Source organism: Melopsittacus undulatus, chromosome 9 (assembly GCF_012275295.1).
Source record: "Melopsittacus undulatus isolate bMelUnd1 chromosome 9, bMelUnd1.mat.Z, whole genome shotgun sequence".
In the NCBI taxonomy this organism is placed as follows: Eukaryota; Metazoa; Chordata; class Aves; order Psittaciformes; family Psittaculidae; genus Melopsittacus; species Melopsittacus undulatus.
In genome coordinates this window covers 22,763,925-22,782,982 of record NC_047535.1, presented here as the reverse complement: position 1 = coordinate 22,782,982, position 19,058 = coordinate 22,763,925, and the positions used below count along the sequence as shown (strand labels likewise).

General features: G+C 43.0%; 1 protein-coding gene across 9 annotated transcripts in view; it reads right to left on the bottom strand.

Moving 5' to 3' along the window:
- WNK2 (WNK lysine deficient protein kinase 2) overlaps positions 1–19,058 on the bottom strand; it is a 119,405-nt gene that overhangs the window by 66,002 nt on the left and 34,345 nt on the right. For all 9 annotated transcript variants that reach the window (XM_031049222.2, XM_031049226.1, XM_031049218.2 and 6 more), the window contains exons 2-4: positions 10,654–10,826; positions 9,446–9,666; positions 5,242–5,399 (exon numbers count right to left, since the gene is read on the bottom strand). In XM_031049222.2, the coding sequence (XP_030905082.1) occupies positions 5,242–5,399; positions 9,446–9,666; positions 10,654–10,826 (552 nt within the window). The remainder of the gene's footprint in view (positions 1–5,241; positions 5,400–9,445; positions 9,667–10,653; positions 10,827–19,058) is intronic.

Sequence of the window (19,058 nt, the reverse complement as noted above, 5' to 3'; positions counted from 1 at the left end):
GCATGAAGAATGAGATTATGGCATTAGAATGAAGGTCACTGCAAATATGCTGACCAGGAAATCACTTCAAAGTTAACTGCAGAAAATGTGCCTTGGACCTGCTGCTTGAAAAGTATGTATTTTCTATTTATATTGCATATGAATGTTTTAATGTTTGCACTCCATAATTCAGGCTGAAAGGGTAGAGAGAGGTGACAAATCTGACAAGCATGTCTCATCTGGTAAAGAAATTAGCCCCTCTGTACAGTTAAAAATTACTGCCCCTTCATCCTGGACATACGCCTACACAGATTTAAAAACAAGTGTAGAAAACTTAGGTAGCAATTAAGACATGAGAATATGGCCAAGTAGAATAAAAGGTCACTGAAATAAATAACTTAATAATCTTACACTACAGACGCACATAATGCACAGTATCTTAAAACAGGGATGTCTCAGAAGGGTTATGTTTCCATTTTCCATACCAATAAGGACCACCAATGCATGGGACTCATCAACACCTATGACTTTAATTGTATCTTATGGCCTATTAGCAGGCAAGAGTTTGATAGAATGTTAAAACAGAATAGAAACAATTGGAAAAGGCAGTATAATGGCAAAATCAAACTAATACATTGTGTGCTGGGCAGCAGCGTGAACATGCAGCCCAGAGTAACCCAAAGTGAAGTTAAAGGCAGTCTGAAGAATAAGGTGGTTACTCTATCTTCACTAGCAAGCAGTTCTGACCCCTTTACATACTACTGGCACCTCCCATGGTTGCCATTGTGATGCTGAGCCCAAGGCAGGAAAAGTGAATTATTTTAAGTTTTCAAATACAAGCATCAGCAAATATATTTTTACACTACATTAGCCTTCAATTTTAAAACACTAAAAATATTGTTTACATTTCTGGGGCATAAACCCACACTTTTATCAAAACCTAAGTAAATTTCTCACTGACAAGCTGAAGTACATGACAGCCTTCAGGGGCACCACACCACCCATCCCTCAATTGGAGAAGGTCAGGACCACCTCTGGCTCTACTGAGAGCCCCCAACCTCATCTAACACTGGAAGACAACAGTTTAATTCAGCCTCTTGGTTTCAGCCTAGGCTCCATTTCTACCCTGTATTTCAGTTCAGTAAAATCCAACACTAGCAGTAGCTGCTGCATGACTAACCCTTAACCCTTCATGGAAAGTGATTTTAAAGTCTTTTCAGCTGTAAGTTGTCACAGCCCCAGCTAACAGAGCAGACCTTGTGGTCTGATGATGGCTCAGGACCCACACCCTGAATCCCTGCCCCTCCACAGCAGCAGCAACAGCTTCCTTCACCCCTAAGCTGCAGCTCACATGGGTCATAGTGGGGTTCTTTGCTGTCACCAGCTCCCCGGCAGATGCAGCTCCTCTAGAGAAGCTGTTGAGCCCAAGCTGGAGGTTCCTTCTGGGACAGGGGATCTCCCTGATGCTCCTCTTGCACCCTCACTAAGAGGTCCACCCCCTGCTCCTCCTCCCTGTCTGACAATTCATGCAGCTTATGGCATTCACAGGACTTTCTCCCTCTTAACAGGGAGGTGGTTAACTCTTTCCTTGGAAAGACAGCAATACCAGCTTTTCCATCTAAAGAATCTAGAATTCAGTGTGAGGTTTCCCTGCTCATGACAGGGGGGTTGGAACCAGATGATCTTAGGGTCCTTTCCAACCCTAACTATTCTATGATTCTATAAATCAGTGCCCGTGCCTGATGTCTTCTGCTTCAGCTTCCCCTGCTAGATGGTTCTGTTTCAAAAATATCCCTTACAAGTAATAAAGTGAACTTTTAACAGCTTCTCAACCATTACTTCTTTATAAGCATGATTTTCCATCTCTAAAGTTGCTAGTATAAGACCAGTTTTACAAAGTTTTAATAACTTACCATATAATCCTCAGCTATGTAAAGGTTATTGCCATAGAAAATAAGTTGCTCAGGCTTTCAACAGTGTTTAGAAAAAAATGACTAAAGTCTGCAAACTGAAATATAATATCTGATTAGGAATCCTCTGATTAATCATTATTCTTTGCCATTTTGGATAGTGCTTTAATAAATGAGATTTAGGAGCCTTGCAAAGTCTGAACTACCAGTATTCCAGATGGCCAAGAGTAACCATGGGTTGAAAGCAACACTCCAGGAAGAGATAAAACTACCAGAAATCAGGGTTGCAATCCCAGAATCCCAGACTGGTTTGGGTTGGAAGGGACCTTAAAGCTCATCCAGCTCCAACCCCTGCCACGGGCAGGGACACCTTCCACTAGAGCAGTTTGCTCCAAGTCCCTGTGTCCAACCTGGCCTTGAACACTGCCAGGGATGGGGCAGCCACAGTTTCTCTGGGCACCCTGTGCCAGCGCCTCAGCACCCTCACAGGGAAGAGCTTCTGCCTAAGAGCTCATCTCAGTCTCCCCTGTTCTGGCAGGTTAAAGCCATTCCCCTTGGCCTGTCCCTACAGGCCCTTGTCCAAAGCCCTCTCCAGGTTTCTTGTCAGCCCCTTTATTCACTGGGAAAGACCCAGGTTTATTAAGCTACAAATGTCAGCTTGCAACAGGTTACACAAAAATGGAATAAAGCTACTTCCCCTCTTCAGATGTCTCCTACTGGTTTAAGAAAGTGATGGCATCACTCTTTTCCAGCAGGGACATCCTCCTGTGTCCTGTGATACTGACTTCAGCTTTTAAACACAGACTCACAAGTAATTTGCATCCTCCCTCTCCCACCAGGTTAGCAGCAGTACATCCTGTTAGCACAGCCATCTGCAAGAGCACCAACTTCCTGGCATCCCAGTCATCACTGGTGGGAAAAGACAGATACTGAACAGTACAAACTAGAGCTATAAAAATTAAAATTGCACATCAACCCATCATCTGGGACATGCAAATGTTTGGGTGTTTGATCTCTATATTGAGTGTGAACAATTAGTGTACAACAAAATTGATAACACAATTTTGACCTCAAGCAGTGTTTGCTGACTGTGGGATTTCACAGAACCCTATTAGTACTAGCCTGACCCAATGAACCTCTTGAAAAAGGCAAGTGGTCTCAAGAACCTTTCAAAATCAACCAGTTATGTTTCATTTGAGAAGACTATTGGTCATAACAAGCAGTCGGATAAGAGGATTACAAACTAATTTTGGGACCACATTTTTGGAGACCAGGAGATGGATCCATTCAATGTATCTCCTGTTCAAGCCTAACTAATCTTCCTACCTTATAGGTCAAAGAAATAAAAGCAACATTATCTGGAGCTAATCTCTGCAAATTTTAGCACAGCTTGCTTCCCCTCTTCCCATCCCGAGTGTGCTGACTTCATCTTTTGGTGATGCACAAGGGTCAAATCACACAGCTCGCTCTCTTTTGTAACAACCAGATGGAAGGACGTACCTGGCACAAACTTTGGCAAACTAGCCTTTTTAACATAATCTATCGTGAAAAGAACCTCCTGTAACACTTGGTTTCACTTAACCAAGCAGAGCAGAATATAACTACAGCTGCCAAAGCCTTTGGCAAGTCTCATTTCTCTGCAGTCAGTGATTTGTATCTTACAGACTCAGGAGTTTCTTCAAGCATCCACAGCACAGCTCACGTAGACAAATACATTTATCATCTGGGGGTAACAACAAGGGACAGGGCATTTTGTTCAGTGTAAGGATTATTTTAGATTGACTTCTCCAGCCTAACCTCACCTGAAAATGCAGCAAAACCATTTCTACAGCTCCTCTTGGGATTGCCAGACTTTGTGGAGTTCCAAAATGTAGATACAAAGCTCCTCCGACTGACTCCAAAACTAAATATTGCTAAATTCTCCCTTTTATATCTTCAGATATTTTCTTACTTGTACAAACAGATGGAATATGTTCTGGAAATCTGAATCCAACATCCTCCACCAGATAAGCAAGTGTTTTGGCTATAACCTAAAAGTGAGTCCTTTTGTGGGAAACTTGATCAAATCTGAAAACTTGTTTAGGACGCAAGACTAGAGGAAAGATTTTTTTCCCTGCTCATTCTTCAACAGTTACATGTATTGTCAGCCGAGGGAGATTAAATCAGCAACTAAGATTACTGAAAATACTTTTATGCTGCAGCAGTATAAACAACAGGATCCAGCTGTGGAACTGCAAGATTACACATGAATCTGCAGCAGGCTTGTGCAACCCTGAGCTCACACACCTCAACTTCTACAACACATCACACATTCGACAGGACTGACACCTCATTCACATAGTATTACAGAATCATAGAATAGTTAGGGTTGGAAAGGACCTTAAAGCTCATCCAGTTCCAACCCCTGCCATGGGCAGGGACACCTTTCACTAGGGCAGGTTGCTCCAAGCCCCTGTGTCCAACCTGGCCTTGAACACTGCCAGGGATGGAGCATTCACAACCTCCCTGGGCAGCCCATTCCAGTGCCTCATCACCCTCACAGTAAAGAACTTCTTCCTTATATCCAGTCTAAACTTCCCTGTTTAAGTTTCAACCCGTTACCCCTTGTCCTATCACTACAGTCCCTAATGAACAGTCCCTCTCCAGCGTCCTCACAGGCCCCCTTCAAATACTGGAAGGCTGCTATGAGGTCTCCATGCAGCCTCCTCTTTTCCAGGCTGAACAGACCCAACTTTCTCAGCCTGTCTTCATATGGGAGGTGCTCCAGTCCCCTGATCATCCTTGTGGCCTCCTCTGGACTTGTTCCAACAGTTCCATGTCCTTTTTATGTTGAGGACACCAGAACTGCACACAATGCTCCAGGTGAGGTCTCACAGGAGCAGAGTAGAGGGGCAGGATCACCTCCTTTGACCTGCTGGTCACACTTCTTTTGATGCAGCCCAGGATACGGTTGGCTTTCTGGGCTGTGAGTGCACACTGAAGCCGGCTCATGTTCATTTTCTTATCTACCAACACCCCCAGGTCCTTCTCCACAGGGCTGCTCTGAATGTCTTCTCTGTCCAACCTGTAGCTGTGCCTGGGATTACTCCAACCCAGGTGTAGGACCTTGCACTTGGCATGGTTAAACTTCATGAGGTTGGCATCAGCCCACCTCACAAGCATGTCAAGGTCCCTCTGGATGGCAGTCCTTCCCTCTAGCCTATCAACAGAACCACACAGCTTGGTGTCATCAGCAAACCTGCTGAGGGAGCACTCAATCTCGCTGTCCATGTCACTGAAATCTTTGTTGAACAAGATCGGTCCCAATCATCAAGCTACAAAATTCCAGTACATAGGAAGGCGGTTTACTCACACAGGTGACTTTCCGGTAAATTTGAGCAGCATTCTGGCATTCTGAGTAAGGATATTCTGAGGTAGCCATTTCCAACATGCACATTCCAAAAGCATAGACATCCACAGATTCATCATAGTGTTCCTCATACATTTCCGGGGCCATGAATTCTGGTGTACCTACACAGACACAAGCAAAAAGAATGTAAACTGTAAGAATGTAATTGAAAGAATGCAAGTTAAAATAATTAAAAGAATGTAAGTTCTAAATAGCTTTAACCACAACCTTTTTCACCTATAAGACTCATGCCCATTATAGCTATGTGAAATTATTTCAAAAGGGGGAAGTAACCAGCTCAAACACTGTCCAGGGAAGAAACCCAAAGTCAACACACATACTTTACTTACATACCCATGGCTCGCTGGCAATCATAGAACAGTTAGGGTTGGAAGGGACCTTCAAAGCTCATCTATGCAATTGGCAGAAGCATCTTGAATAATACAAGGAGGAAGAGGAGAGAAGAGAAATACAAAAAAGAAGGGGGTGGGAGGAAAGTATCAAAATTTCAAAACTGAAACAGCAGAATGAGGTGCGGCACATTGCCTGACCAGAGTGCAAGCCATGAAATGGTTTCTTTTCTGTATGGAGAGCAAGAAAATACAGGGGAATAGAAATGAGAACCTTCACTCTTGGTTTTATCAATGCAAATATGCATTTTTTTCCCTGCAGAGATACATAGCAACCACCCAGCAGACAGACAGCTCTTTGGAAGCAAATAGTATCACAAATCACCTACAAAGTCATGCACAAAACATTAAACCTAATTCCATCACTGGTTTAGTGGGACAAATCAATGAGGCTACTCACAGGACACGGTCCTACTCAACAGGGATTAAGGTGTCAGAAGTCTAATTCAACTGATTAAATATTAAGTGAAGCACTGTACTTCCTGCTTCATAACTTGGAGCACTGTGTACAGTTCTGATGTCGCCAGACGTGGAATTCTTGAAGCAAGCCCAGAGGAGGCCACGAGGATGATCAGGGACTGGAGCACCTCCCATACAAAGGCTGAGAACACTGTGGCTGTTCAGCCTGGAGAACAGAAGCTGCATGGAGACCTCAGAGCAGCTTCCAGTGTCTGAAGGGGCTACAAGGATGCTAGGGAGGGAATCTTCATCAGGGACTGTAGTGACAGGACAATGGGAATGGGTTTAAACTTAAACATGGGAGATTTAGGTTGGATATAAGGCAGAAGCTCTTCCCTGGGAGGGTGCTGAGGTGCTGGTACAGGGTGCCCAGAAAAGCTGTGGCTGCCCCATCCCTGGCAGTGTTCAAGGCCAGGTTGGACACAGGGACTTGGAGCAAGCTGCTCTAGTGGAAGGTGTCCCTGTCTGTTGCAGGGGTTGGAACTGGATAAGCTTTAAGGTCCTTTCCAACCCAAACCATCCTGCGATTCTATGATTCTACAAGTGGAAGTTGCAGCTTTATGACAAGCAGCAACATAACAACGCCTGTACATCTGCAGAGCAAACTACTCTGAAAAGTGGTTATCCACTTGTGTTATCCATTCCAGGAACTGTATCTTGTGGTGTAATTTATGGTTAGGAGTCAAGACTAATTTATTTCCTTTTTACATATAGAAAAAATGAAAGAAGAGAGATTAATGCTTGTATGTTGCAGCGGAGGACCAGTGAGCCATAAGCGCTTGGATGCCAAAAGGAGCGTGAGAGGTCTTGGACCACATGAAAGACTCAGACAAACCCTGCCTGTGCAGCCCAGCAGCAGCCCCCAGGACCCAAACTTCTCCCCATCACCCTGCAGCAGCCTGAGACTCTTCATTTTTTGTTATGACATGTCTTCATCAGCAGATAAAGCACAACTGTAATTGAAGTAACACACCAGGAGAAAATACTTCTAGTATATGTTTGGGGAGATGATGTAAGGATTTTTTTCAATGTCAACATGAACAGTGTCTCTCAGAATCAGGGTATGTCAGTAAAAACTCTGCTTTTGCATGTTTTCTTGGCCTAATTCACCAAATAGCACAAACATTCCTGAAAAATTAATTTTACAAGATTTGGGATCAATCTCTCTCATTGCTTATGATCCTCCCATCTCCAAGACACTTGTGCTTTTGTAAATTAGCAGGACCTGTGAGGTGGAAGCTCAGCTGAGTTCCTGCTCTTTGGGTTTTTTGTGACAGCAGTGGTGGCTGCTGCTCTGCAATAGTTAACAACTGCCACAGAGAGAGAGGTTTGGAGTTGCTACCTTGATTTAGAAGGAACCAGACTCAGAAGCAGGAGTGAATCGCATGAATTAGGGAGCATCTAAAGCAAATCCGAAAGTGCCAGCAAAAGCCTAAGAAGCAAATGAAATTCTTGACACCATGCCAAAAGGGCATGAAAATGTCATTTTCCCCCATCCCTCAGGGATGGGAAGGGATATATACAAGTACCCTTAAACAAAACAGACCACCTAAATGTAAAGATGCTCAGTATTTATTCAGCTCCTCTTGGCAGAAGGAGTTTTGCCCTGGCTCAGCTCCCTGCAGAGATACACTGCAAGGTCAGATGAGCATCAATGATGGCACGAATGCAGCAAGGGAAAAACTGGACCTCAGCCATGCTGACTTCATTCCATTCAAGCCAATGAAAAAAAAAATCACAGATACTAATATTTCTTTAAAGCTGCTACATCTACAGAGGAGGCAGAATCACTTATGTGAGCAGTGTTTCCAAGCCCTCCTAATTCTTTCCTTGGAGCAGTCCTACTCATGAAAAAGGTAGGCTTAGTGATATTGCCAAAACAAATATGGACGCCTTGCCAGCAACCTGCAGCCCTTTTCAGTATTGAGCTTCTTTTAGACACAAGCGTGCTTTGGTGGTGTTGTGGTAACAACTAATTTTACAAAAGCCTGTATTGGTACTACAGATACTATGCCATTGTGTCCTGTGGACAACTGTTCTACTGCAAAAAAGCATGTGAAGAAATACTGACCCTCAACAGCAAGCTATTAGAAGTTAAAAACTAGAGATCTGCCAATTACTGAAAGTTAAATTTAACAGCTACAAACCGACATCTTTTCACTAAAATCCACAAGGCTAAGCACACCTACAGCTGCCAAGCACATACCCAAGATTTCTACCATTCTAACTTCCAAGTGCTCTGGGCTCCCTAAGCATTAAAGTTGATACTTCAGTACAAATAATTGTAAAGAATTATAATCTCTGAAAATTTGAGATGCTAAAATAATTATTTAAGCAGCTACTGCTTGAAAGACAGGGTGCTATTTTCACACATGAAAAGGGAACACTGACTGTCACTATCAGTTTGTTAACTCTAATTACTTAGAATGTAATTTCCTTTTATATTGTAAGTTCAAATACGACTACATGTGTGATAATTTCCCTCACTTTCAGCATCCTCTCTGAAGAATTTGCAGCTTCCTAAAACCATCACCAACAGATCTGAACAAAGGAAATCTGCTATGAAAATCTGAGTAAAAAAAAAAGAGAACAAAAAAACCAAACAAAAACCACATAAAAAAACACAACACATAAAGTTTGAGAATTTGGGATGTTACACTGACACAGAAAATGCTACGTGTAACTTTTGCAAGGAAACAACGTCCTTGGACAGTCATTCAGGAAACATCCTGGCAGTTCAAGCAAACCCAAGTTCTAATACTCGTCACATGGGCACCTCCTGAGGGCATCATCTATTGTATATCCTAGTGGAAATCACTTTTAATTTTGTACCTGCTGATTTGACGTTGTTTTAGCAGAACTCTGCCAGGATGGCATCGAGGCAGGAACAAGCTCTGCAGTCGCCTGCAGCCTGTTCTGCTGATGCCCCAGTAAATGGGATAAGGTGTTCCAGCCAGACCAGCTCCCCTGCAGCCACTCTGCAAACAAGAAGGCTGGCTCTGCAGTAGGATATGTAGATACCAAGTAATATTTCAATTAAAGAAAACAAACAACAACAACAAAATAAGAAATGTTTTACCCTTGTGACACAGAAGGAAGGAAAAGAGTAACCCATAGTCACGGCACCATTTCCTACTCAGATTTTTATAGTGGCACAAAGTGAATAGCCACAAAACCACTTTAATCCATTCTACTAAACCTACATGCAAAAAACACACTAGTGTAAAACATGAAAGAAAGGTATTAAAAAAACCACCACCACACCAAGAGCAAGAAGCCAAGGAGAACAGGAGAATTACCTATTACACTTTTGGCAAATGAAGCTCTCTTGAGGGTTGCGAGACCCAAGTCTCCTATTTTCACAGATCCAGTGGGCCCAGTAATAAAGATATTGTCACATTTTAAGTCTCTGTGAATGATTGGTGGAGTTCTTGTGTGCAAGAAGAGAAGACCTTTCAGGATCTGCCGGCACCAACTACGCAGGACTTTTGGTTTCATCACTTTAAATCTTTTCAGATACCTACAGCACAAACATACACAGAAGTGAGCATAAAGAAAATGAAGTGTTATTAGAGATTCTAGGGGGTTCAACAGCTGAAACTCCATTCCAGATAAAAGCCACTTATTAGATGCCATAATAGCAGCTCAGAAATATCACAAAAATGAAAGAAATTGATCTTTTCAATGGAGGAATTAAGCATTCATTTTCAGGGAGGAAGATAATAAGCATTTTTGGTGCAAATACAACCAAATATTTGCAAGTCTAATAAGTACAGCAATTCACTGCACACAGAGAACAGCTTTACAATATGTTTCCTATATTTAAATCAGAAGAATACTGAAGTTTAATTTTAACCACAAGGTTTTGACCACTGGACCATGCACCTGCATTTTTTCCATTTACCTAAAACGCCGATTGGAAGGGTATATTTTAGAAAGCTGTGGAACCTGCTAATGCACTTGCAGAGTAGCACACTGGGTATCTATAGTGACGAATCCTGCTCCCATTGGGGATGAAAATCTGTTCCAGAATTCATGCCAACTGTTTTATACCACCTTAACAGGACTGTCAGTACCACAAGCTATTAATTAATATGGTTTAGCAGGTAACCTGGAGCACCTTCTGCTTCCAGAAGAGGTTCTACCATTCAAGTGCTATTCTAGCTGAATTTTCTGACAAAACATGCAAATACAAGCACAACAGCAAACACAAAAGCACACTCTGACAAATTAAAGCATCACAGGCAGAAGACGAAGCACACCAAAGAACAGCTTCTAATTGCATAACTGAGACAGTAGAGGAGGGAAAGAGAGATGGAGGCCAAAATTCTTCCTGTCAAATCAATGCAGTTCAACCGCAGGGACAAATGACAGACACTAGAGAACAGCTCCATTTATTTTTTTTTTTCTTTTACCTAGAGATGCCTTTTTCAGAATATGAAAGTAGGGTTTTTCTAAAAATTCCTATTGCTATTCTTAGCCTCCTCACCAGGAGCACAGCACTTACGTCTTCAGTGTTCCAGAGGTCATCAATTCGGTAACCAGCACGATGCACCTTTTGCCTTTTACACAGGATTCCCAGAAGTCATAAAATCTCACAATGTTTGGATGCTGTAGACCTTTCAACATTTCTGCTTCCTCTTTAAATCTCTGCCTCTCTACTTTTGTGAGTTTTCTGTCCTATAATCCAAAATAAAACATTATTAGTAGCAAACAGACGAAAATAAAGGCACTGCATTGCTAGGGTGTTGAGAATTTTAGATTTGCTTTATGCTTTTATGTAAGAGATGAGCAGCATGTATGAACTAGGGCACTCGCCTTAAATCCAGTGTCAAGATGACAAAGGCTTGCCTCTGAACAAAGAGACGCCTGTGTTACATGACAACATTAATATTTCAGGCAACATAAACACACCCATGGCTCGGTGGATCTACACAGAGCTATCTATTTACTTCTTGTTTTGGTTTTGTGAGGCTCATGACCTAAGAATCTGACACACAGGATTACAGTCTAGGTAGGAATGTCCTCTCTGCTGTGATGGCTCATCACCCTCCACAACGGCTCCTTGGAAGTTGTGGCAGTGATCACAGGTCAGGTCCTCAGGAACCACACAGGCTGCAAAGCCCATCCCACTTCCAAATTACAACACCCTTCTCCAAACAAACAAGCGCATACATTTTTTATTTGTTTGCTGTTCTGCTCAATCATACAGACTTTGCTTTAAAGCCAACAAAGTAAGAATTTAAAACTGTCTTGCAGCCAGGTGCTGCACACAGGATGCACAGAAATACTTAGAGATTGGAAATGTGAGGAATGTCATGTTTTACTGCTCTGGTTTTCCTAGAGAAATGGAAGAGCATTTACCATTAACTTGAGGCTGCAAAGTGACCCTGCAAGGAGCATGCAGGGACTGTCTCCTCCTCCCCAAGGGTCAGCAGAAGGCTGCTGGGCTGCTGAACCTCACAAGCAGCATGAGACCCCTACCCAAGCAGGTCAGATGCACACTCTAGCCTCTTTAGATGATGTAAAAGCAAAACAGAAGCATCACCAAAGACCACAGCATCACTGCCTGGTTTGTCTGCCCTGGACAGTTGGGTTGGGAGCACTTCCCTTCACTGACCTAGAAATGAAGCTTTTTCATTCTTTAAAAGGCACAATTGTGTAACTGTTCTTACTTACAGAAGCAAAGACTCACAAATCAGGAAGATCAATTAGTTCAGATTTTAACCTCAGACATTTTCCTTTTCTCTGTTCACTCGGGCATGCTTATAAGAGCATTTACATGGTGATTTAAACTGGCACCCAGCTGATTTGTAACCAACATGTATAGGGATCAGACCACTGCCATTTTGACAGCCGGTCCTCATCTGCAGTCACAAAGAACTCAGTACAGGAATGACAATTTCCATGGCCACAAACAAGTTTTATACAAAGACCTTGCAAAAGGTTATAATGAGGATACTTTGGCTTTTCTTGCAACACGGAAAACCCACTTCCCCACTGGTGTGTGTGCATGAAAGCAGCTTTTCCATTTTCCAGTGTAGATGCTGAGGAGGTTCTCACAGTTTTCTGTACATTCTATGGAACAGAATGAGAGCAAACATTGCCTTGAGCAACAGCAGCCATCCTGGCTGGCACAGGGGGTGTCCCATGGGGACTGATGCCTGGGTCCCCAGGAGCACCCTGCACCCCACAGCACTACCAGGGATGGGCAGGCAGCGGCATGGCAAATCCCAACAGCCGAGAGCAAGGCAGGATTTCTGCTGCTCTGTGGCACCTACAATTTTTCTAAGTGAAAAAACCCCAAAAGCAGGTTAAAAAAGCAACAACAGAAGAGCCTGAGCGTTGCTTCCAAATCTATGACTTCTTCCCCTACTGCTGACTTTCCCCTGTAGAATAGAATATTGCTATTCTGAATATATTTTGCTATACAGAATATTGTAGAATAGACACACTGCTATTAAGGGCTATTAGGGACAAAAAGGAACAAGATTATGTGTAAGACAGGAAGAGCAGCATGGGCCAGCAGAAAAAGGAAAAGGCAGCAACGTGGATCCAGCAGATTTTAAAAACCCTTCTAGTTCCCTCACCTGGACACTCCTTTTCAGCTTTCTGGGCACTGTGAGAATGTTCCACTGCTGCTTTGGGGGCCACTTTGGAAAATCTCCTTCAGATGCTGAGAAGAATCACATTCAGAATATTCTACACATCACAAGCACCGGGTATTTTGGGCTGCTGTCTGTATTTGAAGTTCTAAGATGGAAAGCGGGGCAACAGAGTGATTCTGGAAGACTAATGTGTGTTTCATGTAGAACTACGGTACAAAGAATCTGGATTTCTTTTTCATCATAATGATAACTGCGGATCCTTGTCAGGAGAAAGCCCAGGTCCAATACTGCCACTGGAGAGAGGAGGCAGGGGCAGGGAGGATGCGCAGGCAGGGCCTGGGGCCCTGACAAGTTCGCCACCTCAGCAGGGGTCTCAGCACTGTCAGGGCTCTAACAACCTTCTCTAAATTCCTGCAGGCTGAGCCTGACACAAACCTCACACTTCTTGGCTCTTTCCCTCCTTGCTAGGACACAAAGTCTTGGCTCAGGACGCAACACTGTAATTCCATTTCAGATAATTGAAAGTTTCTCAAGTCTACCACTTAGCACAAAGGTTTCTAAAATAAACTTCAGCCTTCAAACGCTGACAGCAATTGTATGGATCTGGTTCAACTTTTCCAGACACACTGAAATTAAACAAAACCAAGCCATTAGTGACACAGCGCTCGGTGTTGTTCCTGCGAGGAAATAACCTGAAATTTAACTTGTTTGTCCACCTTAATATTAAAACTGTGAAGAACAATCAGCTTAAAAGGCTGCAGCCTTTGTTGGCGGCACAGCTGGAATCAGAGCATCAGAGGGAGTGGCCACAGTAACAACGAGCTTCCTCACCCTTGGGGCTTTAGATGTAGCAGCTTTGCAAACACATACACAGTGCAAACTCATCCTTAACCATTCTATGAATTCTAAGTTACATGTGCCTTAATGCATGAATCCAGAAATTTGTGTGCGGCTATTATATTATTTGGACACCACAGAGAGATGCTGAACAGCGAAACTGCCCATCATTTCACTGCAGAGCCACAGCTAGAATCACACGTAGCAGCAACAAAAGCACCAAGGCATAGAAAACACAAGCAGAGAGAAAATTGCACCCACTGCTTAGCAGCCTAAAGATCAGGGTGCTTGAAGAAGGCATTTCCCACAGCAGCCACATTGATCCATGATCAGATCCTTATCCTAGTGTTGAGAATTGGACATTTTTTTACCACAGATACTCTGGGCTCCTGCAATTAAATGGTTACAGAGTGCTTCTGCTGGAATAAACCACCAGAGCCCTGCTTCACAGTGCATCTTTTACACAGGCAGATACAAGTGGCAAGAAGAGGTTATAAATTGCAAGCTACCTTTTCTTCAATAGTTTTCCTAGCTTTCCTGTTGCCAATCAGATCATAACTTCATGGTCAGTTTGAAATGTCAAATGACCAAAAGCTATTCACTTATTTTTGGAAGGAAGAAATAATTCCCAATTAGTAATTTATAGCCTTGCTCTTTATAAATCACACACCCATTCAGGGACACTGGAGTAAAAGAATGTTTGCAGCAGGAAGATACATGAAAGTAAATATTCTATCCACAAATCAAGTTTCTGTTAATCTAACACACCTATGTTCTTTGCTCATCATAGGCAAGGAGAACAAACACCTCTGTTTAATACAAAATTTATCTCTTCATTAAGTTCCTTAGAGGGAAAAACCGCAAAGAATGGAATCAATAAATTAATGTGTTAACAAAATTAAAAGGAAAGCTTACAAATTAAATTTCTGAAATAGCACCCAAATTAACAGCAGGAACATGTTCTGTTAGTCATCCCCAAGTATCATTTCCTCTGAGTTGTAACACATGGGCTCTGACTAAGAAAGTTATACAAGCAAGAGACTGGCTTTCACCTGCATCTTTAGATTTCTAAAGATTAACAAGGCAGATTAACAATTGAAGTCACGTTTCTTGACTACTTACTTGTGAGGGGCTAACAGATTTGGGAATAAACTACACCCTCACCCCATTAGGAAAGGGGATCAAGTGAAAGAAATAAAAATAAGACCATATACAACTTTTTTTTCCCTTTTTTTACATATCTGCCTATATAACCACACACAACTTTTTTTTTCTTTTTGCTTTTTTTACAGATCAGTGCCTATATAACCATGTGAGAGCAGAGCCTGAAGCACAACTACTACCAGAGCAGGAAGCCAGAGTTCTCCTGTTTCACTCTCAAAAGACCCTTCTCTATTTTGGAGATCCCCATGCCTAACAGGACAAAGCCATCATTTTGGAACAGATTAAGGTCTGGAAAGGCAAGTAGGAGCAGAAGGTCAGCAAATGAGGGACAGGCTCACCCCTGTCACACAGAAGGTATAACATCGCTTACACATGTAAGTAATGAAGAAAAGGAAACTAAAGAGGCATTTGTGATATAGGAACAGAAATCAACTATCTAAATCAGCAAAATCATTATCTGTTCACATCATTATATTTTAACATCTGCATGTCACATCTTCACATTTGCTTATGTACCACAACTACTCTGCTAATAAGAGATCACCTTGAGATATGAGATCAGCAGTGGGAACCATTGACAACTCTCTCCTATGTAGCTCTCTATTAGCTTACTGAGGATTTATGACCAGAATTACCGTTCTGGTCTGCCCTACCCTCACCAGTTCAATAGTGAGATTGGTGGGAACAGGCAGCAGCTTTCCCAGACATCCTGCAGTGTAAACCCAGAACTTGCTTTGCTCTGCCAGTGAGCTTAGGATGTGTTAGCTTGTACCTGCCTATGCTTGTTAATTCATTATATTCTGTATTGTCAGTACTGTTTCTTCAGGGAAATGTCCCAGTTTTGCAAAAATTTTTAATTAAAAAAAATAAATCGAAAGCCTTTGGAAATAAGATGAACAATAGCACATTTTAGAAGAAAAAAATAAAATCCAATTTTGTATTTAAAATGAACGCTTCACTCATTTAGTGCAATCACCTTTTGCATTTCACACTAAGACGTGTCTAACCCGCTATCAGAGGAATCTAGGATTTCTCCCAAAGACATAACTGAGAGCAAAAGCAGGCTCAGACATGCAGAAGTTGTGACTGTGAAAAGCTCAAGGTAGCACTGAAGTAGCTGCTCTCAAGCACCAGCTGTATGCCTTTATTATTATTATGCTTAAATTATAAATTTTTAAAAGCATTCAGGACCTTTAATTCCCACACCCAAGCATGTATCATTTAAAGCAATCCCCTTTCTGTGAACACACAGCAGATGCCATTGGACATCTTGTAAATCAGGAAGACAAATTTTATAGCTTCATTACATATCAGCATTCAGCCAACATTCTTCTTCACTAAGTCACTCTAAGGGAAGTTACAGCCTGCTATTTGTTAGCTGTACTGCATAGCACTGGTAACCCATTTTCCAAATGCTTAAAAAGAAGCCCTTGCACCCAAGGATGCTCACATTTGCAACCAACAGTAGCTACAGACGCGGCTGAGAGGAAATTACTCATTTGCCTGAGTCATTGCTAGAAATCTATGGAAAAGAAGGAGCTGAATTCAGATCTTTATGGCTAAATCTGGAACTGTAGAGAAGGCTGAGCTTGCTTTTTTTGCTGGGCACAAGTACAGCTTGCTACTTTTAAACTGCTCAAGGGACATGGCAAAGTCTTATGACAGAGGAACGATGAGATTCACATCTACTGAACATCAGAACTTAAAAAACTCGTCCTGCAAGGTGTAGGAGGAAGAGGAATCAACATTTCCAATCACAAATCTTAACAGCATGGGCCATGAAAACACCTAAGAAACACAACACCATAGGCAGAGACTGTTTTACAGATTAAAGCCTCCCAACACAATTGCACGAGGATAACCTATGGTTAAACACAAAAGTTCTTGTCACCAGCAATTGAATAAACTGCATGTAGCACCCCATTAACTCTCTTAATTACCAGTGCTTCACAGGTTCCATATAAGCTTGTAATTTTAGATGAAATACCAGAAACAGTTCGGGCTTGTCTTACAAAATGACTTTTTCAAAGGAAACTGAAATCAACATGTGAAAAAAGCTGGACAAACCCTATGACCAGATCACCTCTGCTCATGCAGAAACAAAGGGAAAATCCCAAACCACTGAAAAACTGGTTTCCACATGCCATGAGAATTTGGTATTTTCTGTATTTCACTTCTGAACCTTGTGTTCATTAAAGTTTCTGCAACTGTTTGTGCTATTTTTTTAAGTGCATTTTGCTTCACCTACTTCATATCACCCATAAACAGTATTTGGTCATGCAAAATGCCTAACCCTAGAAGACAGACACGTAACATCTCACACAAATGAAGCAAAATGCCAGTGTGCCTCTGATTGTGGTCCCATGTCCCACATCCCACCTGCAGTGGGCTCCATCTTCTGTCTCCGTTCCTAAAGGGGCTTGGAAAAACACCAGGTGCAGGCTGGAAGACTCAGACAGAAAGTACAAATGTCTCCAAGTACAAATAAATCATAGAATTATACTGGGGCTGGAAGGGACCTTAAAAGCTCATCCAGTTCCAATGCCCTGCAATGGGCAGGGACACCTTCCACTAGAGCACGTTGCTCCAAGCCCCTGTGTCCAACCTGCCTGAAGCCTTTGCCATTTTAATCACTGTAGTTATGAATTACCCTTATTTGTATGCTGGACTCCACATCACACAGCTAGACTGAGCAGGTGGCTCCAGCTATCTTTTGGAGGCTCAGTCCTTCTGGCCTGGGCCACAGCAGGAGTGGAAAGAGACATATCACTGGGGATGCCTAAAAATCAACTTAAAAAGCTGAATACATGTGGAGAGAGGAGATACTGCTGTCTGCAGAGAGCTGGTGTTTCCCAGTATAACATGGCATAACACAACAGGTAGAACCTCTCACCAGACCCATATAGCAACAGGGTGCTTAGAAGCGGAGAGAAACGATCAGACTTTCCTTTCTGCTTCTCTCCTTACTCTAAGGCATTGCACATGAAGCTCAACAAAGGCAACTGCAAGGTCCTGCATGTGGCTCAGGAGCAATCCCAAGTATAAACACAGAGCCCAGCAGAGACCAGACTGAGAGCAGCTTTGGGAAGGACCTGGGGCTGTTGGTCAATGAGAAGCTCCCCATGACAGACCTTCAGTGTGCGCTTGAGCCCAGAACCCCCCCGTGTGCTGTGCTGCACCCCCAGAGCGTGAGCAGCAGCTCAGGGAGGGGATCCTGCCCCTCTGCTGTGCTCTGGGGAGACCTCCCCTGCAGCCCTGATCCAGCTCTGGGGCAGCAGCACAAGAGGGACGTGGAGCTGTTGGAGCGAGGCCAGAGGAGGCCATGGAGATGCTGTGAGGGCTGGAGCAGCTCTGCTCTGGAGCCAGGCTGAGAGAGCTGGGCTGGGGCAGCCTGGACAAGAGAAGGCTCCTGAAGGGGAGACCTGAGAGCAGCTCCAGTGCCTAAAGGGGCTGCAGGAAACCTGGAGAGGGGCTTGGGACAAGGGCCTGTAGGGACAGGACAAGGGGAATGGCTTTAACCTGCCAGAACAGGGGAGACTGAGATGAGCTCTTAGACAGAAGCTGTTCCCTGGGAGGGTGCTGAGGCGCTGGCACAGGGTGCCCAGAGAAGCTGTGGCTGCCCCATCCCTGGCAGTGTTCAAGGCCAGGTTGGACACAGGGGCCTGGAGCAGCTGCTCCAGTGGAAGGTGTCCCTGCCCATGGCAGGCGTTGGAGCTGGATGAGCTTTAAGGTCCCTTCCAACCCAAACCATTCTATGAATTTGCAAGTCAACTTATTTTATGGGTATGAAACCCCCTTCAGTTTCTCTCTGCTGTATGCTTGCTAAGTAGAAACGTCTTTTACAAAAAACAGGGGGTCCCACTCCATACCTGCTGGGGAGACCCAGCCAAAGGAACACTGATGCCTTCCTCAGACTTCCAAGGCAAACTGAACACATTGCTTTTTACCCCACATTACCATTCAGGGTACAAATGTTAAAGGTCATATGGGCAATAAGCTTTGCCAGCCAAAACTAACCCAGCATGAAGAATTACAAGAACAAGGCAAGTTTTATTTAGATTTGCCCTGACAAATTTAATGTCTCTTGTGTAGAATTCAGTCTTGCCTTTCTAACAGGCATATTTCATTTCTATCCCATTATTGTTACCATTTCCCATCCTGCTATAACTTAGCAATTCCATACTTCAGTTTAAAACAGACAAAGTGAGATTTTCTTACCAGTGAATTAATTATAATCCAGCAGTAATCCCAGATAAAGAAGTGGATGCCCCATTACAGTTACAAATTTTCACAAATAATTAAG